The sequence below is a fragment of the Balaenoptera borealis genome (genome assembly GCF_965194805.1).
Source record: "Balaenoptera borealis genome assembly, chromosome: 14".
Lineage (NCBI taxonomy): Eukaryota > Metazoa > Chordata > Mammalia > Artiodactyla > Balaenopteridae > Balaenoptera > Balaenoptera borealis.
This window is the reverse complement of record NC_138875.1, coordinates 79,742,587-79,768,668: the sequence shown is the minus strand read 5'-3', so window position 1 is coordinate 79,768,668 and position 26,082 is coordinate 79,742,587. Positions and strand designations below refer to the sequence as shown.

Sequence of the window (26,082 nt, the reverse complement as noted above, 5' to 3'; positions counted from 1 at the left end):
AGATTTTTAATCACAGTTTCAATTTCATTACTTGTGATTGGTCTGTTCATATTTTCTATTTCTTCCTGGTTCAGTCTTGGAAGGTTATCCCTTTCTAAGAATTTGTCCATTTCTTCCAGTTTGTCCATTTTATTGTCATAGAGTTGCTTGTAGTAGTCTCTTAGGATGCTTTGTATTTCTGTGGTGTCTGTTGTAACTTCTCCTTTTTCATTTCTAATTTTATTGATTTGAGTCCTCTCCCTTATTCTTGATGAGTCTGGCTAATGGTTTATCAATTTTGTTTATCTTCTCAGAGAACCAGCTTTTAGTTTTATTGATCTTTGCTATTGTTTTCTTTGTTAGTATTTCATTTATTTCTGCTCTGATATTTATGATTTCTTTCCTTCTGCTAACTTTGGGTTTTGTGTGTTCTTCTTTCTCTAGTTCCTTTAGGTGTAAGGTTAGATTGTTTATTTGAGATTTTTCTTGTTTCTTGAGGTAGGCTTGTATAGCTATAAACTTCCCTCTTAGAACTGCTTTTGCTGCATCCCATTGGTTTTGGATGGTCATGTTTTCATTGTTATTTGTCTCTAGGTATTTTTAGATTTCCTCTTTGATTTCTTCAGTGATCTCTTGGTTATTTAGTAACGTATTGTTTAGCCTCCATGTGTTTGTGTTTTTTACATTTTTTTCCCTGTAATTGATTTCTAATCTCATAGTGTTGTGGTCAGAAAAGATGCTTGATATAATTTCAATTTTCTTAAATTTACTGAGGCTTGATTTGTGACCAAAGATGTGCTCTATCCTGGAAAATGTTCCATGCGTACTTGAGAAGAAAGTGTAATCTGCTGTTTTTGGATGGAATGTCCTATAAATACCAATTAAATCTATCTGGTCTGTTGTGTCATTTAAAGCTTGTGTTTCCTTATTAATTTTCATTTTGGATGATCTGTCCATTGGTGTAAGTGAGGTGTTAAAGTCCCCCACTATTATTGTGTTACTGTCAATTTCCTCTTTTATAGCTGTTAGCAGTTGCCTTATGTATTGAGGTGATCCTATGTTGGGTGCATATATATTTATAATTGTTATATCTTCTTCTTGGGTTGGTCCCTTGATCATTATATAGTGTCCTTCCTTGTCTCTTGCAACATTCTTTATTTTAAAGTCTGTTTTATCTGATATGAGTATTGCTACTCCAGCTTTCTTTTGATTTCCATTTGCATGGAATATGTTTTCCATCCCCTCACTTTCAGTCTGTATGTGTCCCTAGGTCTGAAATGGATCTCTTGTAGACAGCATATATATGGGTCTTGTTTTTGTATCCATTCAGCAAGCGTGTGTCTTTTGGTTGGAGCATTTAATCCATTCACGTTTAAGGTAATTATTGATATGTATGTTCCTATTACCATTTTCTTAATTGTTTTAGGTTTGTTTTTGTAGGTCCTTTTCTTCTCTTGTGTTTCCCACTTAGAGAAGTTCCTTTAGCATTTTTTGTAGAGCTGGTTTGGTGGTGCTGGATTCTCTTAGCTTTTGCTTGTCTGTAAAGCTTTTGATTTCTTCGTTGAATCTGAATGAAATCCTTGCCGGGTAGAGTAATCTTGGTCATAGGTTCTTCCCTATCATCACTTTAAGTATATCATGCCACTCCCTTCTGGCTTGTAGAGTTTCTACTGAGAAATCAGCTGTTAACCTTATGGGAGTTCCCTTGTATGTTATTTGTCATTTTTCCCTTGCTGCTTTCAATAATTTTTCTTTGTCTTTAATTTTTGCAAATTTGATTACTGTGTGTCTTGGCATATTTCTGCTTAGGGTTAATCCTGTATGGGACTCTCTGCGCTTCCTGGACTTGGGTGTCTATTTCCTTTCCCATGTTAGGGAAGTTTTCAACTATAATCTCTTCAAATATTTTCTCGGGTCCTTTCTCTCTCTCTTCTCCTTCTGGGACCCCTATAATGCGAATGTTGTTGCGTTTAATGTTGTCCCAGAGGTCTCTTAGGCTGTTTTCATTTCTTTTCATTCTTTTTTCTTTATTCTGTTGCGCAGCAGTGAATTCCACCATTCTGTCTTCCAGGTCACTTATCCGTTCTTCTGACTCAGTTATTTTGCTATTGATTCCTTCTAGTGTATTTTTCATTTCAGTTATTGTTTTGTTCATCTCTGTTTGTTTGTTCTTTAATTCTTCTAGGTCTTTGTTAAACATTTCTTGCATCTTCTCGATCTTTGCCTCCATTCTTTTTCTGAGGTCCTGGATCATCTGCACTATCATTATTCTGAGTTCTTTTTTGGAAGGTTGCCTATCTCCACTTCATTTAGTTGTTTTTCTGGGGTTTTATCTTGTTCCTTCATCTGGTACATAGCCCTCTGCTTTTTCATCTTGTCTGTCTTTCTGTGGATGTGGTTTTTGTTCCACAGACTGCAGGGTTGTAGTTCTTCTTGCTTCTGCTGTCTGCCCTCACTCCCTGCTTTTTTTTTTTTTTTTTTGGCTGCACCACGTGGCTTGCAGGATCTTAGTTCCTCAACCAGGGATTGAACCCGGGCCATGGCAGTGAAAGCACCAAGTCCTAACCACTGGACGGCCAGGGAATTCCCAAGAATTCCCTACTTGCACCAGGTGGTTCTCCCATCCACATGCCTTTGCACAAAAGATCCTGGCAGGAAAGTCCTGGTCCCCCTCCCCGCGCCCCTTAGGAGAAGCTGCTTCCGGGCTGGAGCTTCCATGTGCCACCTAAGTCAGGGGTGTCGTTCTTAGCAGTAAGACATTTCTTCACCTCTCTGCCTCGGTTTCCTCATCTGTAAGGTGGAAATATGTTCTTACCTTGTAGGATAATAATGTAGAGCTCTCAGAACAGTACCTGACACCTTGGGAGTACGTAGAAGGTTAGCTGCAGCTGCTGTTATAATTATCACCATCATCATCATCATCATTTTAAAATGACAATCTCACTGCGTGTCAGGCATTATGCTAAGCACCTTACCTGTGTTTATCTCATTTAATCATTTCATTAACCCCATGATCCTGCTGGGATATTTCCACAATCTCCATTTTACAGATGAGAAATCAAGGCTCTGGGACATGCAGCGGCTCACCCAGGACCACATGCCTGGTCAGGAGTGGAGCCTGGACCGGCCCCCAGGTGTACTTGACTTCACTTCCCCTTTGATATTGGGGGGTGGTGCTTGGTCTGTACGCAATTCATAGATGAGGAAACTGAGGCTTGGAGAGTCAGTAAGGTGCCCGTGGGGAGGGACAGTGTGGTTCTAGCTTATGGAGAAAGGCAGCTAGGCTTCAAAGACACCTGCACAGACCTGCCAGGGGCTGTGCGGCCAGGACCCAAAGACACTGTGTCCCCAGTTCGATTCCTGGCATCTGTCTCACCTCTGTCAGTGGGAGGTCAGACTTCTTTTTTGTTGTTAATTTTCTCCTCCAGACACACAGTCGGGCTCTTCGAGGTCCTTCTGCCTCTATCCTCCTCCTGGGACCTTGCTGTCTGCTCTCCCACCCAAGTCAGCCAGGGTCCCTCTGGCCCTTTGTGGGATGTCATGGTGCCAGGGGGGCCCTTCCTGCCACCTTCACAAGCATGGGGACCGGGTGTCTCCCAGTCCCCCTAGAACCTGCAGCTTCCCCATTTTTGGCCTCTGTTCCCTCCTGGGGAATTAACCAGCCTACTTCCCAGGCGTGTCCCCAGATGTGGTCCTTCCAGCAGCCCTGGGACAAAACTCCTCTGAGAGCCCCTTCCAGGACTCGGCAAGGCAGAGCGGGGTTGCGATGCTCTCCAAGGATCTGCAGACTGAGGACTCCTGGGGGCACCAAAGGGTGTGGATGCCTGGGGAAGGAGCAGAGCCTGGGGGTCAGGTGCCCTGCCCACACCCGCCGTCCCTTCTGCTCAGCTGTTCGGTCCACACGCCGTGATTTGAGTCCCTGTGCAACCCTCAGTTGTGCAAGGCCTTGAGGATGTGGTGCTGGGATGTGGTGCTGTGGAGACGAGAGTCCTGTCCCCGTGCTCTCGGATGCCTGAAGACCTCCATCCATGGAGCCCTTGCTCTTCACCAGGCACCGTGCTGAGAGCGACAGCCGCCTGAGGCTCCTGTGTGTAGAGGAGCGAACGGAGGCTCAGAGAGGCTAAGTCACTTGTCCCAGGTAGCAGAGCTGGTAGAACCCAAGTCTGACTCCAGAGGCTGTGCCCACTTCACAGATGAGGAGACTGAGGCTGAGGAAGAGTTAGCAGTAGCCAAGACCCCTGGCCAGTGAAAGCCAAAGAGGGCTTGGGGGTCTCGTGCTAACTAGCAGCTGCTCGCTTCCTTTCCCTTCTCCCCAGATCCCCTCTCAAGCTCCACGTGGCCCCTTTGACTTGACCTGTTCCCATCCTGGGGGCTCTGGGGTTTCTGTCTGTTTCCTCCTGTGGCTGCTTCCCACTCACCAGGAAGAAGGGGAGGATGGGGGCCTGTGCCAGTGTGGGGCGACTGTCATGTGCATGGAGAAAAGTGACGGGGGCAGTGAGATGATCTTTCACAGACTGAACACACCCGTGGCCCCAAACCCAGAGCAAGAGCACAACATCCTCAGCCCCAAGAGCCCCCACATGCTCCCTCCTAGTCACCATTCCCGGAGACAGCTGACCGTGAACCTGCACAGGTTAGCATCTCACTTTTTGTTCTTTATATCGATGGAGCCATAGTGCAGTGGTTCTTTGCTTTTTGGTTTTTAAAAATAGTTTAGGGATATTTTAAAACAGCCTCATTGAGATATAATTCACATGCGACACAGTTCGCCCACTTAAAGTCTACAATCAATTTTAGAATATTTTCATCACGCCCAAAAGAGGCCCTGTGCCTACGAGCCATTAACTATCCCCCAGCCCCTGGCACCCACCAGTCTGCTTTCTGTCTCTATGGATTTGCTCATTCTGGACATTTCATATAAATGGAATCATACACTATGTGGCCTTTTGTGTGTCTTCTTTCACTGCTAAGTGGTGAAATAAGGTTCATGCTTTTGAGGTTCATCTGTGTTGTAGGATGGGTCAGTACTTCATTCCTTTTTTATGGCCAAATAAATACTCCATTGCTGCAGGCCAGCTGCTCTGTGTCGCCCCCTTTAGAACTGGGCCGTCAGGAATCTAAAATGTTGGCGTCCACTGATGCCTGCTCCTGAGTTTGGCCAAGTGCTGCAAGCGGGCCAAGCTGGGAGCACTGGGGGATGGGGAGAGGCTGAAACACACAGAGATGGAGAGAACACGGAGGCGTCCGGGCCCCAGGCAGGTCCTGCTTCTCCTCCCTGAGCCGCAGCCTCCCCATCTGTAAGGTGGGGGCAGGACAGGGGTCAGCTGTGTGATTACAGAACCTTCCAACTCTGACAGTGCTGAATTCTCCGTATATGTGGCACTTCCTCCTTCCCAGCATGGGTTGGTGCTAGTTTCGAGTTCTGAATCTGAGGGCCCCTGGACATCCTCGTTTTAAGTGGCTAATATCCTTCCTCCTCCTCCCCACTGGGCGTGCCCCCTTATTCTCCGGAATTACCAGCCTGTGCCCTGGGTCCCTTCCAAGGCCACTGCCCGTTGAAGTCCAGGGAGCTGGAAGCAGATTCCGAGAACAAAGGATGGCCTTATGCGGGAAGGTCAGGTAGGTGAGGGACTTATCTGCCTCCACGCCTGCAAACTCACAGCCTCTAGGACCCAGCAACAGAGTGGCTGTGTTTGAAATTCACCCTCTCCTGCAAGCGTCTCTCCTCTCTCTCTCTCTCTTTTTTTTTGGCCGTGCTGCTGTTTGGCATGCAGGATCTTGTTCCCCGAGCAGGGAGACCAGGGATGGAACCCACACCCCCTGCAGTGGAAGCGTGGAGTCTTAACCACTGGACGACCAGGGAGGTCCCTCTCTCTCTCTCTTTTTTTAAACAGCTTTACTGAAATACAGTTCACATATCCTACAATTCACCCACTAAGATGTGCAATGCAATGGCTTTTAGTATGTTTACAGAGTTATGCATCCATCACCACAGTCAATTTTACATTTTCATCATCCGCAAAAGAATCCCCATACCTTTTAGACACCATTCCCATTCCCCATCACTCCCAATCCCCCAGCCCCTGGCAACCACTAAGCTACTTTCTGTCTCTATGGATTGATCTATTCTGAACATTTCATATGAATGAAATCATACGCTATGTGGTCTTCTGTGTCTGGCTTCTTTCACTTAGCACTGTGTCTTTAAGGTCCGTCCATGTTGTAGCCTGTATCTGTATTTCATTCCTTTCTGTGGCTGAATAATAATATTCTCTTATATGGATAGACCATATTTATCCAGTTATCTGTTGGCAGACATTTGGGGTGTTTCTACTTTATGGCTGTTGGGAAGAATGCTTCTATGAATATTCATGGGCAAATTTTTATGTGGATGAATGTTTTCATTTCTCTAGGGACATACCCAGCTATATACCTAGGAGTGGAATCCCTGGGTCACATGGTAACTCCATGTTTCTCACTTGTTGAGGACCTGCCACACTGTCTTCCAAAGCTCCAAGCCAGCATCCTGCTTCTCTGATTCCAGAAGGGCCAACTGAGGGTTTCCCTACCTGGGTTCTCTGACCCCTCGGAATGGGGTGCAGATCTTGTGTCGCTGCATCTTCCTGGGGGTGGATGTCTAGGACGTTTATCAGATTCACAGGGACATCTCTGAGCCTCCAGACCCTCTGTGGTCCTGCCAGTCCAGAGGTTAGAGGAGGAGACAGACTGGTGCAGCATATTCCAGTCCTGTCTCATTCTGGACTGTTCTCGTGGAGTCTGCTCAGGATAAAAAAACACAGCTTGAGAAGTGATGAACATGCTCTCTGACGTCTGCTTTCTTTTCTCACTCTTTTCCCGGTGTGCCCCCTCCTTGGTACCCAGCAAGGAGAACTTCAACAACATCCCTGACCTGGAGCTCAACCCGATCCGATCCAAAATCGTCCGTGCCTTCTTCGACAACAGGTGGGCCTTTCTCCTGGTACTGCCGATGGTGGGTGACTTTGGGGGAGCATTTGCCCTTGTAACTGCTTGCATGACTCGTGTGCTCGGAACAGCCCCTTAAGCTGACACAGAGAAGAGGGGGCTTTGTCAGGTAGGAGCTACAAGCACAGGTCCGGGGTCTGGCAGTCCTGGATTCATGGCTGGGTGACTTGGGACAGCTCACTCAATCTCTCTAGGCCTCTGTATTAGTTAGCTATGGCTGTGTAACAAATTACCCCCAAACTTAGAAGTTTGAAACAATATATATTTATTGGCTAACCATTTTTGAGAGTCAGGGATCTGGGTTCTCAGGCTCAGGGTGGGTCCGTTGGGGCTACATTCACCCGAAGGCTCGACTGGGGGAGGCTGTGCTTCCGAGCTCACTCTCCTGGCTGTTGGCTGGAGGCATCTCATGGACCAGTCACCAGGGCTACCACACCTGGCAGCTGGCTTCCCCCAGAGTAAGATGTTCCAATGAGAGAGAGAGAGATTGGGCACCTGAGATGGAAAACACCATCTTTTGGTAACTTCATCTTGCAGATAACATGCCATGACTTTTGTTATATTGTCCTCATCAGAAGTCACTGGGTCACCTCGCACTTGGAAAGGGGACTACATGGGGCATGAATACCAGGAGGCAGGATCACTGGGGCCCCTCTTGGAGGCTGCCTCGGTTTTCTCACATAGAGAACGGAGGTAATAATAGCACCTGCCTCTCAGGGTTGCTGTGAGGCTGTGCTGAGCTGAGGTATGTTAAAGAGCCAGGGTAGCTGTCGTTAATGCTCAGCACCCTGGCTTACAGACTGAGGCAGAGAGAGGCACCATGGACAGTATCCCAAAGCTGAGGCTGACACCAGAGCTCACGTCCCCAAACGTTTAGTGTCGTCGGAGTTGAAAGACTCACATATCCGCATGGAGATCACTGTGTCTGAGGCTTGGTGGAGAGGTGCAGGGGGGAGGGGGTCATGCCCTCTCCAGGCTGCCAGAACCTGTGGACAAACACACCAGGGGCCCAGGCCTGACACCCTGTGTCTGCAGAGATCTCTGAGAAGCAGGGAGAACTGGCAGAAATAGGCATGTCCCTTCCTTGAGGTCGTATCATGGGTGGGGACTGCCAGACGGGTTTCAAGTTGTACGAGCCTGAACCGCCCAGCTCTGGTTCTGCCAGGGCTGCAGGGCCCTGAGCAAGACTCCGGGCCTCACCTGTTCACGGGCTGGGGCTACGGGGTCCTCAGGCTGCCCCAGAAAATGCAGAGGCCTTCCTCCCGGACCTGTGGGGTGAGACCTGAGGAGAGAGTGCCCAGGAGTTAACTAGGCAAAGCAGAGAGAGACCAGAACTGCACGTGCAAAGACCCTGTGGCACAGGGAGTGGTGCGAGTGGCAGAGGGGGCCGGGCTGGAGCACAGAGAGGCCAAGCATGGTGAGAGGTGCGGGGTGGGCAGGGCCCTCAGCTCCTTTTTAATCCTGGTTCTGCCTGCGGAATCCCAGAGGGAGGCCTGGGTGGGCAGTGAGGCAGAGCAGGATTGGGGGCGCTGGCAGGTGGTGGAGAGGGGAGGTGGCAGGGGGAGCGGTGATGCGGCCCCCAAACGTGGAGACGACATGGGTGTCGGGGCCTGGAGTTGGAGGCGTCACAAGAAGATGGTACAGGGTGACCAGAGCCTAGTGATGCCTTACATGTGTCTGTATATACACGTGCCTGCATGTATGTGTCTGTGAGGCTTGTTTCCAAACGGCTGGACGAGACTGGGCCAGTTGTGAAGTTGGCCGGGCCCCGGGGACCCAGCCTTCTGTGGATTGGAGCTAGAGGGGCTGGTGTCTCCTGCAGTACTAGGTGTGCTAAGGTGAGGAGAGGATGACACCCAGAGGTCCTGGCAAACCCTGCTTGCCCCGGGCCTGTGGGGCCCACCTAGGGCCAAGGGCTTGATTCTTCCATTCTCACCGCCAGCCCAGGAGGAGACAGGTTGGGCTGGAGAGGGGCCCGAGGGAAACCTCTGGTATCCTGACTGGGGGGTGGGTTTCTCAGGTGAACACATTGGTCCAAACGTTAGATATGTGCCTTTTACTGTATGTAATTATTCCTTAAAACAAATCTGGGGACTTTGCTGGTGATGCAGTGGTTAAGAATCCGCCTGCCAATGCAGGGGACACGGGTTCGAGCCCTGGTCCAGGAAGATCCCACATGCCGCGGAGCCACCAAGCCCGTGTGCCACAACTACTGAGCCCGCGTGCTATAACTACTGAAGCCCGCACGCCTAGAGCCCGTGCGCCACAACAAGAGAAGCCACCGCAATGAGAAGCCCGCGCACTGCAACGAAGAGTAGCCCCCACTCGCCACAACTAGAGAAAGCCTGCGTGCAGCAACGAAGACCCAATGCAGCCAAAAATAAACAAAAAGTAAATAAAAATAAATAAATTTATAAAACAAACAAACCAAAAAACAAATCTGGCCTGAGGTGGCTTGGCACTCAGCTGTCCCCTGTGGAAACCAGAACAGATCCAGGAGTTGCGTTTTCAGCTCTTAGGGTGGAATTCAGGCGTTGTCGGGCCGCTCTCCATGAGCGCTGCCTCTGCTGAGGGGACAGTGCGTGGGCAGGGGCCAGAGGACAAGAAGGCGTGCCCTGAGTCCACAGTCAGAGGCAGGAGAGACCCCCTACTGTACTTGGAGCATCTGAGGTTAGGACAGAGCTCTTAAGGGCGGCGCAGGTGCAGTGGCACCTAAAGGATGGAGGAAGGGGCCTTAGTCGATCAGGGAACGTTGAGTGCCTAGAAGGTGGACATTGAAACAAACTTTTGGGCCCCTGGGGAGGGGAGTGTGCTGGGAAGGGGTGGTGAGAGCTGGGCGGCTGGGACCAAATCTCCTGGGCCTGGGAGACCAGGTTGGGGGCTTGGGGGTCACCCCAAGAGCTGGAGGAGCTTCCCAGAGGGCATCGAGCAGGGGAGCGACAGAGTCTGATTTGCTTTTTGCAAAGCTCATTCTGTCTGCATGTGGTGTGCCCATTGAGATGGAGGAGGCTGGACCAGGCTGTCCCAGGAGAGACGAGGAGGGAATCCCGGAGAGATCAGAGGAGTGAAACTGGAGATTGACTGGATAGGATGGGGACGGAGTCAAGGGATTCCTGGGTCTGCAGTGCGGGCAGCTCACGAGGCACCTGCTCTAGGGAATTGCTATCGGAAGATGACGCGTGACAGTGAGCCGGAGAGGGAGGGCAGTGGCCAGTAGGGGATGGCGAGAGCCTCCCCTGGGGGTCCTGGGGCCTCAGCCTGGGGCGGCTGCTTAGAGACATGGTGTGGAGAAAGGGAGGCCCCGGGTGAGTCGGTGAGCAGCCCAGAAGTCACCAGATAGGGGAGGATGAAGGAAAGGCTTCCCTAGCCTGGACCCAGAACAGCTCGGCGCCTATGTATCCTTACATCTCGTCCTATAAGTTCCAGCAAGGAGGTGGGGGAGGACTCAGAGGAGGGGCTGGAGACGGGATTTTCCTTTCAAGAAATACCAGCGTCCACCTTGCTTCCTAAGACGTTTTGAACCAAGAAGCTGGTCTTGGAGGGCAGTTTGAGCTGGGTCTGTCCCCACCTCCAAGGGCTCTGATCCTTACAGGGTCATCGGAGAGTTAAGGAAGCGAGAAGACTGCTCTGAATCAGGCATCCTTGCAGAACGAATGCTCTCGTGCTGGGCTGCAGATTTGGATGTAGCCCCTGTTCTTCTGTCCCCCGACCCAGGTCTTGGGTGCTCCGTTGTGGAAGTGGTCTGGAGTGCACGTGGGTCTGGCTCTAGGTGCCGTGTCTGGGTTTCCTCGGTCTCTGCATTGTGGTCACCTTTAGAGACCGTGATGCTGGCCCATGTGGACCTCCCGGGGACACTCGGAGGAGAAGGGATGCCTAGCCCCTGAATCAGGTCCTGATGCTGAGGCAGCCAGGTCTCGACCTTCCCTGAGAAGGACACATTCGTGGCCAGCCTGCCCCGGGGTTTATCACGTGTCCCCCGAGCTCACTGTCATCCCTCTCGCTGCAGCCTGAACCCCTTGAGAAGGACGTGCAACCCAAACACAGCGAAAAGTACCTCCGAGGAGCCCGCTAAATCCTGGGGATATTTTTACGCCCTGTAAATTTGGACTGTGCCTCTGACAGCAAGAACTCTGAGATTATTAAAAATCTGCCTGGAGGAGCAGTGGAAAAACTTTGTAATATAGAAGATTTCCGGGAAGATTGAGAAAAAACACTCAAAGGCTAGGCTTCCTGAGTCCAGGAGAAGATCTCGCCTTACCTCTCAGATTTGTTGTTTCATGATCCACCTTCCCTGTTCCAGGCTTGGGAGCCACCTCTGTCTGGAAAATGTCCTGGAATGGAAGATTGGGAATAGCGAGGTCTCTAAACTGTGAAGTGTGGTGCACACTTCAGGGGCAGTATTTGAAAAGGAGTGGATGGGCCCCTAGAGAGAGAACCTCAAATGTATTCCTTTAAACCGAGATATGGTCCTAACCCCAGGTGGGACCCAAATGCATTTGACAAGCACTAGCCCCTGACTGTTAGTTATCCCGGGCCAGCTGAGAACTGTCTCTTTGCAAGGATGCACAGTGAGGGCAGAGGGACCCTCAGCCCATCAGCCCAATGGCCACCTGCACCAGCGGAAGTCAGTTAGTGATGAGGGTTTGGCAGCAGTGGGTCAGGAGCCCGTGTTTGGTTGGAGTCATCTCCAAGCTGTTTTCTCAACTCTTCTTCTCTGCCAGGACCCTCACCCAGTGGCTTTTCAGTGCACTCACGCATTTGCTGGGTACCCGCCGTGTGCTAGGCACAGGGCAGACCCAGCCTTGGGTTCTCTCCCTGAGCCCCGCCTGGAACGTGAGCCCTTTTCTTGCCCCTGCAGAAAAGCACATCCATAGGGATGTTGGAGTGGTGGGAAAGTGCACGGGGAAGGGAGGTGTGTGATGCAGGCCACACTGGGATTCTGTGCCCTGATCTATTAGAAAACCTGCCCTGATCTATTAGAAAACCTGCAGTCATTGGCGAGTTTTGCACTTTGGTAGGAAACATGACTCAGAGCTGCCTGCAACTGATCATTGTACTCAAGTTTTAAACAGCTTATAGCAGGAATTGGCAAACTTTCTCTAAAAAGCCAGAGAGTAAATATTTTATGTTTTGCGGGCCACATGGTCTCTGTCACAGCTGCTCAACTCTGCCTCTGTAGCTTGTAAGCGGCCACGGATACTATGTAAATCAATGGACCTGGCCGTGTGCCAGTAAAACTTTATTTACGGACGCCAAAATTTGAATTTCATGGAATTTTCACTTGTCATGAGATGCTATTCTTTTCTTTCCCAACATTTTTTTCAACCATATTAAAACATAAAAACCCTTCTTAGTTTATGGGCTATATAAAAATAGACAGCAGGTGGGATTTGGCCCCCAGGCTGCAGTTCGCTGACCCCCGATCTAAAGGCAAGGGTCAGGAGACGTACCTGGGTGAATTACTGCCTCGGTTTCCCCGTGTTTAAGTGCCCAGCTCTGTGCACCGCAGCATTGCCCGGGCAGCCCTCCATCCCAGCAGCTGTGCAGTTGACCGTGTCTCCCCCCAGGCCCTCAGACGGCGATCTCTTGGGAGTGGGGGGAGCGCCGGGGAGGGGCTGGACTAAACTGCCCTGGGGCCCGGGGCCCCCACGAGCAGGTTGTTGGGAAACAGAACCCAAGGCTGGGCAGCCATCGTAGCTGAAGTGTGTGCCCAGAAGGGCCGGGTTCTCGAGGGCTGTTGGTAGCAGAAGGACGAGATTCTGTTTCTAACGCATTTCCGACACCCCCTCGTTGCTCCCGTAGGAACCTGCGCAAGGGGCCCAGCGGCCTGGCTGACGAGATCAACTTCGAGGACTTTCTGACCATCATGTCCTACTTCCGGCCCATCGACACCACCATGGATGAGGAGCAGGTGCAGCTGTGCCGGAAAGAGAAGCTAAGATGTGGGTGTCGCAGGGCCCCTCCCCAGTGCGCACCTGGCCGCCTGTGTGTCCCTGAGTCCTGCTGCGCCCCCAGGGCGGGGTGGGGAGGGTCAGGGAGCACCAGCCCAGGCCTTGGGGAGGTTGGTCCCGATTTGCACACACAGAGGGTGGCATTTGCACCTCCCTCTCCTCCGAGGCTGCTCCATGGCCGCCTCCTTGTTGACACTTCTCAGCAGCTGGTGGTTTTCTGGGAACAGAAGGAGGTGTCATTGATTGGAAAAGGTTAATAAGGCCCTTGGTTTGGACAGACCTGGTTCAATCCAGCCCCTTCACTAAGCAGCTGTCTGACCCTGAACCTGACGGTGGGGATGAGGACTGAACGTAGGGGTGATGCTGAGGCTGGGTGAGATCTCGGGTGCTTCCTGAAAGTTCCTTTCTTCCCTTCCCTGGCCCATGACCGGCCACCATACGCAGCTTCACGGGGCAGCCTCTGTGGGGCTCGTCCGTCCTGGAGGAGCCTCTGCTGGCCCTGGGCTCTGAGCAAGTTTAGCTGGGATCGGCCTTGGTGGGGGATGGCACAGAGTCCCAGGGTGGCTTGCGTCACACCTCCCTTCCCCGTGCACTTTCCCACGACTCCAGCATCCCTCTCCATCCCACCCGAGGCAGCAGCGTCTTCAGGGACATGTAAACACGGGACTTGGGCTATACTTAGCTCAGGACTGGACGTGTACTGAGGGCTGTTGGGGGCAGGGTGGTGATGCCTGGTGTCCGCCCGGCTTCCACACTGTTCCAAGGGCCAGGTCAAGGGGTGTGAGGGCTGTGGGATGGGATGGACTCTGGCTCAACCCCCCAGCTGCCCCTCCCTTAATGGGGTGGCTGCGGGCAAATGCCTTCGCTTCTGTGAGCTTGGCAGCCCCGTCTGTGAAATGGGCTCAGGGCAGCCCTGGCCTCACGGGGTCATGTGAGGATGAGGGGAAGAGATGTTTGCACAGCGCCAGGCTGGATAAGTGCCAGGGCCGAGGACTTTGTGTGCCTGAGGCTCCCTGAGGCTGAGCCAGGGGGCGGAGAGGTCACCTCCCCTTCAGCTCCTGGCTCTGTTGGGCTGCGGGATGCTGAGTTATGTCAGTAAAGGGACCACGTGATGTCACTGAGAGTGAAATAACCAGAGCAGGTGTGAATGCCCCTCGTACCATCAGGGGCTGGCTCGGATCAGCCAGGGGCAGGATGTAGGCAGCCGGGTCCATGATCTGCCACAGGCCTGGGATGACAGCCACCCTCTTGGGTCTGTCAGGAATGACACTTTGAAATAACACTGATCTGGCTTCCTGTTAATGAGACTATCACATCATCTGCACTCACAGTGTGCCAGGCGGTCGCTGGCCCTGGTCCACCAGCCTTAGCTCACCTGGTAGCACCATGAGGCAGATGTGTGGTTACTCCCATTTTACAGATGGGGAAGCTGAGGCTCAGAAAAGTTAGGTCACTCACCCAAGGTCACCCACCAGCAAGTGGTCGGTCTGGCCCCATGGCCTTTGCCCTTGCCCCCTGTGGCTTTGGCAGTTAGGTTCCCGTTACTGGGGTCTTTTGCTCAGTTTGAGGTAGGGAAAGGTTGGGGGGCAGGGGGACCCGGGCTCCCCTCCACCTTGCCTGACTCAGCCGCTCTCTCCCCCCTGCCACCCCCAGTTCTGTTCCACATGTATGACTCAGACAGCGACGGCCGCATCACCCTGGAAGAGTATCGAAATGTAAAGAATGCTCCCGCGCCGGCGGGGCCCCAGCGCCTCCCCTGCCCTGTAGCCGGGATGGAGGCCCGAGGTCACGGCATCTCTGCTCCACCGGCAGGTGGTCGAGGAACTGCTCTCCGGAAACCCCCACATCGAGAAGGAGTCTGCGCGCTCCATCGCCGACGGGGCCATGATGGAGGCGGCCAGCGTCTGCGTGGGGCGGATGGTGAGAGCTGCCGGGTCCGGGCCCCCAGATCCCCCCTCCCCCTGCCCCTGCTGACCCCGCTGTGCCGTGCCCCGGCACTAGTCTGTGTTTCTGGAAGGCCCCAGCGGGCAGAGACTGTGCGTGTCCTGCTCGCCACTCTAACCGGGCCTGGCGCCGACCACTGCTCAGAGGCCTCTCGCTGCTTTCCTGTCCCCCCAGAAGACCGGCCCGACGTCCCAACCCCCGGGGGGTCGGGCCAAGCAGGGGAGTCTGGGCTTTGGGGGCTATAGACCCCACTATGTAGCTTCCTCGGGCCCACGGGCAGCGCCTGGCACAGTGCCAGGCCCGGTCGGCGTACAGCCCGGGCTTGCTCTCATTTAATTATTAATGAGGGGATTTGTGGCCTGGAGGGCAGGGGTCAGCAGGGAGCTCTCTTGAGGGCCCATGATCCGGGGTCCAGCGAGGAGCTGAGAGCAGCGGGGGCGGTGACGTGTAGATGAGACAGAGGAGAGGGGCTGGGCCATCAGGGCTTGTGTGCTGACAGGACGGGAGGCCCCCTGCTGACAGAGATGAGAGGATTCGTCCAGAGGCACTTGCAAGGCTGCTACGGTGGCCCAGGCGGAGGGCCGGGCTCGAGCTGTGATGGGGAGGAAGGCGGGTGGGACCACGTGAGCAGGAGCTGGACCACAGCTGGACACAGCTGAGGCTTGTCAGGGTCCGACTGGCGTAGAAGTGGCTGGGTCATTTCTTGGAACCGTGCTGTCGGGCCTGGGGTGACGTCGGTGAGTTAGAGCAGGGTTTCTCTGCCCGGCCTTGTTGACACGTGGGGTTGTCCTGGGGTTGCAGGGGGTTCAGCAGCCTCCCTGGCTTCCACCCACTGGATGCCAGTCACACCCTCCAAGTCGTGACAACCAACATGTCCCTGGGGCGGGGGGGGGGGGCGAAGTCACCCCCAGTGCAGAACCGTTGGCTCAGAGGGGCACAGGAGCGAATGGTCAGGGCAGTGGTGGCTGGCACGTCGTATGAGCGGTCACTGCCGGTTTTTCTGTGCTCAGATGGCGCTGTCGTCAGGGTGGGGAGGCACGGACTCTGGCAGGCGCCCCCTGGAGGCTCCAGGCAGCCAGGTGCCCCCAGGGTCACCTGTAGGGTGACCACACAGCGTGTGCAGGCACCGTGCTGGCTTCTTCACGTGCATCACTTCATAGATTTGTAACCTTGCTTCACTGGTGGGGACATAAAGAATTTTCTGGACTTTGGGGGCAGCGACCTTTTTGCTGCGCTCGGTGGACTCACTCTTGCAGGGCCGGGTCCAGTCCAGTCCAGACAGCCCCTGACGGAGGGGCTCGGAGCCCCCGGGAGCCGTGCGGGCAGGCACGTGACCATCTCCGTGGACTTTGTTCCCTGAGGGTTTCGGGTGGTCCCCCTGGGGCCGTCCCCTCTGGCTCCTGTGTATTTATAGTGGCTGCAGCCCCAGACACCATCATGGCTTTGGGGTGACCCCAGCCCAGATGGAGGGGTGTTTTCCTGCTGGAACCTGCTGTTTGTGCCCAGGCCTGTCATCAGGAGATGGCGGGCCCGGGCCTGCCCCCAGGGGCGGGGTCTGAGGTCACTTTCTTGGCCTGTATTTCATTTGTCTGCTTCGGGGGCCCAGGGGGAGGCTTCTGGCTTTGGCGAAGCCACCCCTCTCAGCCAATTAACTGCCGCGGAAAAGGGCCGGTGACCTCGGTGGGGAGCGCGGGGATTCCGCTGCCGGGTTGCCCGAGCCAAATTCCCATTTGATTTAATGACACTCTCCTTCGTTAAATTGCTCCCCGTCCCACTCCAGTTTCAATTGGCGACAGTTTTCTTAATTTGCTGTAGTAAAATTGTTGGCAGCTGGCAGCTGCTGATCTGCATAAAAGCTGCACAACCTTAGAAGCCGGGGCATTCCGGGAGTCTGTGCCGGCTTCCCGGGTGTGTGTCCCGCTCACCGTGTGCATCTTTCTTTACTTACGGATCCTCTCTGTGCTCTTAGAATATTTTCTCGTGTGATCGTCTACCAGATAAACACAGAGGCGCAGGGTGAGGGGTGGCCGAGTCAGTTCATACCTGTGGCCTCCAAGGACGCTTAACATTTCTGCCAGCACCTCTCGCCAAAGACAAATGACGCATCGCCCCACTGTAACAGACCTCCGAAGCCGGCTGTCGACTGCGGCAGTGAGCTCTTTCCGGGGTGTTTCCCTGGAAAGCCTTGTTGTGGCTGGAGGCTGGGGCAGCTGTGCTGGGGTCTCAGCCTAGGGCGCTGCCCTGACCCTGCAGCCCCTCCACCCGGTGCCCGCCGTCCAGCCCGGGTCTTGGGCCAGCGGGGCCTTATCTATAATTAGCTCCCCTCGCCACCCTAGGAACCCGGGGTCCCTGGCAGGGAGTGGGCGACCACTTCTGTCTGTGCCCCTGGGCAGGAAGAGCGGACAGCCCTAGGGACAGGGCTGGCCCAGGCCTTCTAAAAAATTGGTGTTTTTCATAAAATTACAAAGTATATCCAGGGGACTTCCCTGGCGGTCCAGTGGTTAAGACTTTGCCTTCCAATGCAGGGGGTGCGGGTTCGATCCCTGGTCGGGGAGGTAAGATCCCATATGCCTCTCGGCCAAAAAACTAAAACATAAAACAGAAGGAATATTGTAACAAATTCAATAAAGACTTTAAAAATGGTCCACATTCAAAAAAAAAAAATCTAAAAAAAAAAAAAAAGTATATCCAAAATTAGATTAAGAACAGAACCCACCTCTGGGAGCTGTTGTGAGGTCTGCATCAGTTCATGGTAATAACGTTTGTAAAGTGCACACGGCCAACGCTCAGAGAGCGCCTGCCGATGTTTTCTTAAATACACGTAGGAACAAGTTTCCGAGCGGTGCGGAAAGAGAAGTGCGTCTTTGCTGGCCCTCCTCCCATCGGCCCTGGTCCTTTTCCCTAAAGGGAACTGCCCTTGATGGTGTTTTTCCTGACACAGGCCGACGTGTACACGTGTGTCTTTCGGTTCCGATTCACACAGAATGGCGCTGAACTGCAACGGCTCCCTCTCCCCCATGCTGACCCCACAGGTCCACGGGGCAGGTGGCGGCCGTCTGCTTCGTGATGGGGGGCAGAATCTGCAGGCATCTTTCTGCTCCTTGTGTGTTTTTTTCCGCCGTGTATGTATCTTGGAGCCTTTTCCATATCAGCAGGTCTAGATCAACCCCTTTTTCGTGGTAACCAATAGCCAGGGCGACCACGATTTATTTGGCTGGTCTTGTATTGATGGGCAGTGGGGTGTCAGCCCAGCTTTCACTGTCACAAAGGGCGCCGTGGGGACTTGGTCTTAGCAGCATCAGGGGCAGGAGCTCCGTTTATCATCTCGTGTGTGTGCGGAGACTGGCACTGCCAGTGACTTGGTAGGTGGGAGGCCCCTGGGCCAGATGTTATCAGGGTGACTCACTTGGCCCTTTCCCCAGTGTCTGGAGTGCAGGTCGGCCCAGAACTGGTCTTACCAAGGCTGGTTTGAGGAGGCAGGACTAAGAGATGGCAGGAGGTGTCTGCTGGTGGGCGTACTGTTGGGAAGTGGCGGGAGGCGGCTGTGCCGGGTGGAGCGAGCCCTGCCTCTGTGCCCACCTCTTCCTTTCCCACCCTCGCCTGCTCTGTCCTCCCTGGGGGGCGTGGGTGGGGCCCTGGTGAGCCTGCACCACCTTCCGTCCCACCATCGAGCCAGTGAAGGGGACGCTGGAGTTCAGGGCCAACAGCCTCGAGCTGGAGGCAAACAATCCAGAATGTTCTCCCCATTCTCATGATTCTCCCTAAATGGCCCCAGCCTTCTGTGTTGCAGGGTGGGGGGAAGATGGAGAGTCTACAGGCAGAAGCCCCTCACTGCACCCTGTACTCTGTCCCCAGGAGCCTGATCAGGTGTACGAGGGCATCACTTTCGATGACTTCCTGAAGGTGGGTACCTGGGGGTAGGGGTGGGCACGGGGGCTGTGCTGGGGGTTTGAGGGGGACCCTGCTGGTCAGGAGGAGATGGGCGTCTCTGTGGAAAGGGGTCAAGCCTGGGTGTGGCCTTTAAAATAGTTTAAACTGGTTTTACTTATTTTTATTGGAAGGGTGATGATAGGTATACAGTCAGAACAACTAAGCAAGTGCAAAAGGGCCTGTGAGGAAAACTCCATTTTTCTGCCCCCGCGAGTCCCTGGTCCCCCTTCTCAGAAGCACCCTGTTGACAGTTGGAACCAGGGTTCTGGAATGTTCTGTGCCTGTACGAGACCTGCTGTTCACGGAAGCACACACTGGTGCTGACCGCGTGTGGTTCTGCCCTGGGCCTCGCAGTCCGTGCTGTTTGTCTGGCTGCCCACCTTCCACCCCTGTTAGTGGACGTTCAGGCCTCGCCCAGCCTTCACTGCTACAAGCCTGCTCGCAGGCTGGGAACTGGGGCCCTTCGCTGCTCTGACAGGCAGATCCCCGTGGCAAGGAGTCGAGCCCCCCGTGCTCTGCCCGTGCTTTGGCCCTGAGCATCCCAACAGCGGTGTCCCCGAGCCCCTTCCAGGAGGCGAGGAAGATAGGAAGTCAGGGGAACGATACCCAGCGTGGCTCCCGGGCCGGCCGCCAACTCTCCGGGTGGCCCGAGGGAAGCAGGCCTGTGCCTGGGTTGGGGCCGGGGACTCTGGTGAGCTGAGGGGCAGCTCAGCCGGGCGCTCCCCCAAAGTCTGCGCCGCCAACCTGGCTAGTCATGGCAAGAGGAAGGGGGCGGGCGGCACAGACCTGGGCCTGAGGGAGAGACCCAAAGGGCCTGCTGGGCCGGAGGAGGACAGGCACCACCCTCCGCCGCCCCCAGGGCTGGGCAGGGCAGGCAGACTGGGAGAGGCTGAGTTGGCGTTTGTGCCACAGGTCACCTTGGCTTGTTCTGAGGTCTGCGCTCCAGAAAAGTGATGACACTCAAGCAAGAACCAGAATAAGGAGTTAGAAGATCAGGGAGGCCAGGGAAGCTTAGGGAGGAGGGACGGCTGCTTTAAGCCAGAAGATAGGATGAAATCCAATTTTGGCCTCAGAAACCAAGCTTCTTCCCCAGAAGGCCGCCCCCGCCGCTGCCCCGCCTCTAGTGTTCCCAAGCCCGTTGCCTCTGCACCGTGGGAGTTTTTCCTGACCAGCCGGCCCATCCCATTCTCTGAGCCCCACAACTAGCCTCTTGCCACCTGGCATCACCCGGCCTTTGGCAGAAACCACCCTGGCATCCAGGTACCTTCTCCTGGGAACGTCTTGTTCACCTAACAAGGAAAGCACTTGGGGGACCGTAGGCACGTGACAGTGGCAGGAAACGTGCTGAGGCCTCCCTGCCACTTGGGTGCCCACAGGGCTCTGCTTTCCCCAGCCTCAAGGCTGTCCCTGGAGATGTTGAGGGTGACAGCTTGACAGTTTGAAGTTCTTACATAAGCAGGGAGACAGTGACAAGTCACTGCCCACCACGTCCCTCCGTTCCTGTTCGCATCCTGCCCGCCACTTCTCCATCCGTGGTCCTCTTGGGCCCCGAGTGGCCAAGGAGCTGGCGAGCGCACAGTCCTGCCCGCTCTGGGGCTTCCTAGTGTGGCAGATACAGGGTCTGGTGGCCTGAGTGTCCGCTAGGGCCCTAGCCAGGATGGACCGTGACGGCAGTGCCAATAGCAGGTATGTGGTGATGGATGTGGTCTTTGGCAGAAAGTACCTTTCCTGGGCATGAGCTTGTCTGTCTGGAACATGGTGACCTCCTATCCCTGGGAGGTTGTAAAGACCTAACTGTTGTGACCTTTTAATTAATGATGATGGCTTAAAGAAACCTTATAATTGCACAGCCCTTAACAGTTTATAAACCGCTTCCGTGCATGATTCCCCTGGAGCCCCCAGAACATTCCGTGAATGGGCAGCACAGGTGGTGGTCTCGACATTTTTCTGGTGAAAAGGTGGTTTAGTGTGGGGTTAAGGAATTTGCATGAAAATCACAGAGCCTGAAGTGGTGGGTGGGATTCAAGTGACTTCAGCTAAGAGCTTGGATTCAGTACTTAATAATAACTTGCTGTGACAATCCAGAAAGAATCCAAATGTCAGAGCCCAATTAACCAGCAAAAAGGCAGATGGAAGTTTCTCTTCCACGCTTCGCACTGGATTCCACCTGCGGGAGCTCCTCAGTGGGTGGCGGAGGAGGGCGGGTGGGAAGGTGGCCGAGGACCCCGGTGGGGATGCCCGCTCACACTGCTCCGTCTGTTCCAGATCTGGCAGGGGATAGACATCGAGACAAAGATGCACGTCCGCTTCCTTAACATGGAAACCATCGCCCTGTGCCACTGACTGCCCCTCCCCCACGGAGAGCCCGGGCAGCGAGGCCCCCGGGGGCCCTTTTGCTGCAGCTCTTGTAAACAGTCAACATTCCTCGCTCACCTCTTTTTCCTGCAGGGTATGGTACACGGGGCTTTGCTGTTTTTATCTCCAATAAAAAAGAAAAAGGGTTTGTTAATGAACGTGGCTCCTGTCTGTTCCCCACGTCCATGCACGTGGCCTGGCCACTTGGTGGCCCGAGGCTGGCTGACGGTGGGGAGCGAGGAGCAAGCCGCAGCAGCAAGTCTTCAGAGGCTGGTCTGCAAGGGGATTTATTGCCTCCTTCCTTTCTGGTTTATTTTGGGTTAAGTATTTGCTCTTTTCCCTGCTGAGTGCTGGGAACTTGCCCGCCTTCTCAGGCCCCGGCAGGGAAGTAAGGAGAAGCAGCCCCTCACTCCATGGGGGCAGGGACTTGGGTGGTGGGGCTTCCTTGGTGCCGTGACCGGATATTCAGACCCAAGGAGGAGACAAGAGGAGCTGAGCCTGAGCCAGCCGCAGTGAGTGCCCGAGCTCGCCCCGCGGTGTTGGGGCCGCCAGCGGTCAGGGCGCGGCGGGGAACGGGTGGGGTGTGCCCTGCGGCCCTTCCTCAGGATGGGGGCCGGCTGCATAGTCAGCACTCCACTGTCCCCAGCGCAGCAGCAGCAGGGGAGGTGACTGCCCCAGGTGGCATCTCCCACAACTCCGGCTGTCACCTTCCGGCAGTGGGGTCTGAGGGGAGGAGGAAACAAAGGTCATTCATCTCGGTTGGTGGCAGTGGCCCATGAGTCAGCAGAGGGCTGGCAGCCGGTGGTGCCCTGGTGACCTGCTGACTCGCTCGGGAGAGCTGCCATCACCGTGGTCACTGGTCACTGTTGACATTCCAGGCCTCCTCCTGGTAGTTGCTTCATCCACACTCGCCGGGAGGCACCTTCCTAGCCTTCCAGGAAAGTTCCCCTGATAATTGGCTATTGCTATTGTTTGCATTCTTGAATTTGTAATTCAGTTTTGATATTAAGTGTGCTTTATCTATCTTATACCCACATGTTGGGGTTCAGAATGTAACAGGCGCCCCCTGGAGTCTTCATCCGACGCCCAGCACCTGGTCTTCCCTTCCCTGAGGCAGTCATGATGGTCCTTCCTCTGACATCCGCCCCCCAAAGCTGTGTTGTGCACACGTTGCTTAGGACGAGATTAATGTCAGTATTTAAAAGCCAGCAGGTGTCCTGAGGGCGGCAGTGGAGCTGGGAAACCCTCATCATTTAGACAGAGCTGGCGCGGGCATCCCACCCCGGTGAGCGTGCGGTGGACCGGACTGGGCCTCCGACCCCAGCTGTGCCTGAGGAACACCAGTCTCCACGATGCGCCTGACAGGCAGGCGGCCATGGGCAGCGCGGCCACATCTCTGGTAAGTAGAGAGAGGTCTGAAGTCACTTCCAGAGCTCTGCTGCTTTTTTTAACTTTTTTAAATCGAAGTATAGTTGATTTACAATGTTGTGCTAATTTCTGCTGTACAGCAAAGTGACTCAGTTATACATATATATATATATATATATATTCCTTTTTTAATATTTTCCATTATGGTTTATCCCAGGAGATTGGATGTAGTTCCCTGTGCTACACAGTAGAATCTGCTTCTTATTTAGACTTGTGCTTAATTCCACAAATATTTTGACATTTTCAAAGCAGTAGGTCAGGGCCAAGGCTGTGCTTCTTACCCTCCAGGTGCCGGCAATGGGGTGGGAAAGTGGGATGTGATCTCCCGCCCCACCCCCGCTTCTCCTGCTGCTGGGATCAGTTGCTCACACCCCTGGGTGCCCGGCAGCCCACAGAGGGAACCTAGAAAGGCCTGGCGTGGGGAGATCTGGTCCTATTTAGGTGCCCGTTAGCTGTCGTCCAGGACGGGTCTCCAGTGAGACCCCTGCAGCCTGGCAGAAGCGTGCGTCCCCCTGCCCTCCCCCTGCCCTCCCCGTGCCCTCCCCGTGCCTTCCCTGTGCCCTCCCCTGCCCCGCACTACTGCCAGGGACCCGTGGAGTTACAGAGCAGCAGGACTGCTGGTGTGGCCACCGTAGGCTGTATTTTTCTGGGATTCTCCCAATTTGCTTCCATTTTGTTCTTCTCAACAAAGGCAGTTCATTAATGTAAAGTGTTTTTATAAATAATAGATCTTCCATCAGCCCCTCTGCAGAGCCTGCGTTTGGGAGACATGGCCAGTGTGGGCACAGGCAAGCGTTTGCCTTTGTTCAGCCCACCGAGGGCCGGCCTCGTGTCTTTGAAGCCTCAGCTTACCTAAACCGCTAATTAAAATGAGATTTATCCACCCTGAGCCCAGTCCATACTGCTCAAACCCAAGCTGTTTGTTCACCGTCACTGAGGATGTCGTCTGATCGGCAGGGTTGGGGCTCATTTCCACCAGAGGGCCGGCCAGAGTCCGCCTGGGGCTCCCCCGCCGGCTCCCAGGGCACCGTGTGCGTGATGTGTTTTCACTCATTTGGTCATTCCGGGAGTGATCGGGGTCTTCTGTTAGTTGGTGCGGACCTGCTCCTAGGAAGGGTGGTTATTCCCCCCAGTCTGCTGGCCTTTGATTAGAAAAAACGAGGGTCACTGCTCTGGGTACGCATCTCAGGACGGCTGTCTGGGCAGTGCGGTCTGCAGAGGCTGGAGGCTGGAGGCTCGGAAACGGCCCCTTACGGGGCTGGACTGGTGGGCGTGCCCAGGAGGGGCTTTCTGGCTGCAGAGACCCTGAGGGAGTGTAGCACCCTCCCCCCATCTGAAGCAGCCTGAAGCAGGTGATGTTTGTTCTAAAATAGGCAAGTTGAGAAATTACCAAATGCACTTGTTTTACAGCTTTCCTTTCATTAGGAATTATACCCCTGTGACTAATCAGTGCTAAGTCAAATATTTGAAGTCAGTGCTTCGAGGGCCTCAGGCTGTGGGTGGAGGAGATGGAGCAGGGAGAGTGTCGGCAGCCTGCGGGATGAGGGTGAGGTCACCTCTCTCCATGTTCTCCACCCATTTCCCAGGAATTGGGTTGAAAGCATAGTACCAAGGGGAAAAGTTACCAGAACTCAGCTTTTGGCCGTTAAAAGAATACGGCAATTTGACACAAACACGCCAATTTGGTAGGTTTACAAAAGGGCTGTGTAATGGAAATCTAATATGAGAAGCTCAGGGGAAAACTTCTGCAGCCACGTTAAACATGAATTATGGATAAGGGAATGCAGTAAGATGACAACAGCTTCCAATTTTGGCCAAGCACTCTCTGAGGGAGCGAATTATTGCTAGACTTTAACAAAACCATTACATTTTTTTCTGATCACGGGCACTGGCAAGTTCTCGATGTGCGTCATGTACGGATCGGATCCTTGTCGCTGAACAGTTGAATCTGTCTCCACTGCCTGTGGTTCACCAGGCCGGAGCTGAACTGCAGACGGCACAGTGACTTACGCAGGCTGATGGAGAGTTAAAGATACAAGTTGCCTTGGCAAGTGTTCTGCAAACACCTGCTTTGCAAGCTGTCCTCCCACACAGTGACCTTGGGAAGGCCTTGGACAGTTGAGTGGGAGGAGCCGTGGTTTTCACCACGACTTCCCAGGGTGTCAGTGTTGCCTCTGTCTCCAGGCTCTTTTGGAATCAGTGAACAAGTGCCAGCAGGGATTCGGTGGTGGATGAACTTGGCCCCAGGAGGACTGAGGACTCCGACGGGCACACGGTGACTCCTCTTCCTTCTAATCTGCATGTTGACCAAGTCAGCAAGGGGCTAGGTTTCTGGTCTTTACCCCAGGAGTGGTCCAAGGGGCAGCAGTAAGGCTGGAGGATGTACCGAGAAGCAGTTTATGGCCGCCTCCATCTTAGAGAAACGAGGCGGCAGCGTTAGTGCTAGCACTGGGCGAGGGGAGAGAAGATACAGTGGTGGGGCGGGGGAGCCTGCCCTCCCTCCCTAGGGGATGAAAAGGTCCCCGGCACAGAGCTTCTGCCTGGAAGCCCCTGCCCACCATCAGAGGCAGAGAGCAGGCTGGCACCCGCATGGCAGGGGCCGGAGCCCAGTGAGAGGGGCTGTGCCATCGCCCATCCCAGGCAGCCTCCGTCCAAGTCGCTGCATGGCCCACTGCAGCAGCCAGGGAGCCATCTGGCCTGGCCGCTGGTGAGGTGGGCAGGTCTGCGAGGCTCAGGGCGCCGCGGACAGGCGGCCAGCACCACACGCTCCCGGCTGCCACAGCTGCTGCCCAGAGCAAAGGTCCGAGTTGGGAGAGCCAGCCGGCCCCCGCCTCAGCCATTGTCGTAGACCTGCCCGTCCTGACAGGCAGTGGACGGCCTTAACGAGAAAGCTGTGCCCCTACCAGGAAGACGTTTTTCTCCGAGGATGAGCGAAGTTGGTTTGCGGTGACCGGTGTTTGTCATTTGAATGCAGAGTGGGACGCGCTATCCCCTCAAACGTGGGGCCTCTGGTTCTGGGGAGGGGTACGGAGGACCTCATCCTGGTGTGGTCAGCTCTCCTGCACAGAAAGGACCAAAACTCCACTCTTGGGGACATTCAGTTTTTCCTCGAATCAGCTGAATCTGGTCAGCCTTGGTAGGGGAGGTGATGCTGGCCCTGGGGTGTCTCTGCAAATGGACTATTGCCTGGGCAGCGGCAGTGGCAGCACAGGGCTGAGACCGCAAAGCACAGCCTAGCGGCTGCAGATAAAACTCTCAGGGCTATAGTTCCCTTGGAGAATCTGATGAAAGAGCCATACTTCCTCCCAGAAAATGCCCTTACGCACATTTTCACTTACGGTTGTGTGGGTTTCTTGGATCCTGGGCTAGGAACCCCTGTAATAGTGGTTCTGGGAAAAACTATTCAACATGTCAGGTGAGATTTCCAGGGTGGGGGAAAGCTGGTGAAGTGGTATGCCAGGGGACTGTCACCACGTACCTTGCCAGGGTGACAAGTAATTTCAGCAATAAA

The 26,082-nt window shown here is 54.2% G+C and overlaps 1 protein-coding gene and 1 long non-coding RNA gene across 6 annotated transcripts in view; one reads left to right on the top strand and one right to left on the bottom strand.

The window, feature by feature from the left end:
* Positions 1 to 21,301, top strand: part of TESC (tescalcin) — a 63,914-nt gene extending 42,613 nt beyond the window's left edge. The window contains exons 1-7 of one of the 4 annotated variants that reach the window (XM_082355787.1): positions 5,535 to 5,598; positions 6,862 to 6,942; positions 12,766 to 12,905; positions 14,568 to 14,629; positions 14,727 to 14,834; positions 18,714 to 18,761; positions 21,054 to 21,301. In XM_082355787.1, the coding sequence (XP_082211913.1) occupies positions 5,576 to 5,598; positions 6,862 to 6,942; positions 12,766 to 12,905; positions 14,568 to 14,629; positions 14,727 to 14,834; positions 18,714 to 18,761; positions 21,054 to 21,131 (540 nt within the window). In that variant the 5' untranslated portion in view covers positions 5,535 to 5,575 and the 3' untranslated portion in view covers positions 21,132 to 21,301. Of the gene's footprint in view, positions 1 to 5,534; positions 5,599 to 6,861; positions 6,943 to 12,765; positions 12,906 to 14,567; positions 14,630 to 14,726; positions 14,849 to 18,713; positions 18,762 to 19,881; positions 20,994 to 21,053 lie in introns of those variants that run through there. The other 3 variants (XM_082355786.1, XM_082355788.1, XM_082355785.1) reach the window with 3 other exon arrangements.
* Positions 6,955 to 12,743, bottom strand: LOC309611388. 2 transcript variants are annotated; one of them, XR_014234500.1, is made up of 4 exons: positions 12,414 to 12,743; positions 11,222 to 11,294; positions 9,392 to 9,530; positions 6,955 to 8,245 (listed from the first exon to the last, which is right to left on the bottom strand). It is a non-coding gene; the product is annotated as an uncharacterized lncRNA (long non-coding RNA). The 2 variants fall into 2 exon arrangements; XR_014234499.1 differs by having other exon boundaries at positions 11,222 to 12,743.
* Positions 21,302 to 26,082: the final 4,781 nt, after the last annotated feature.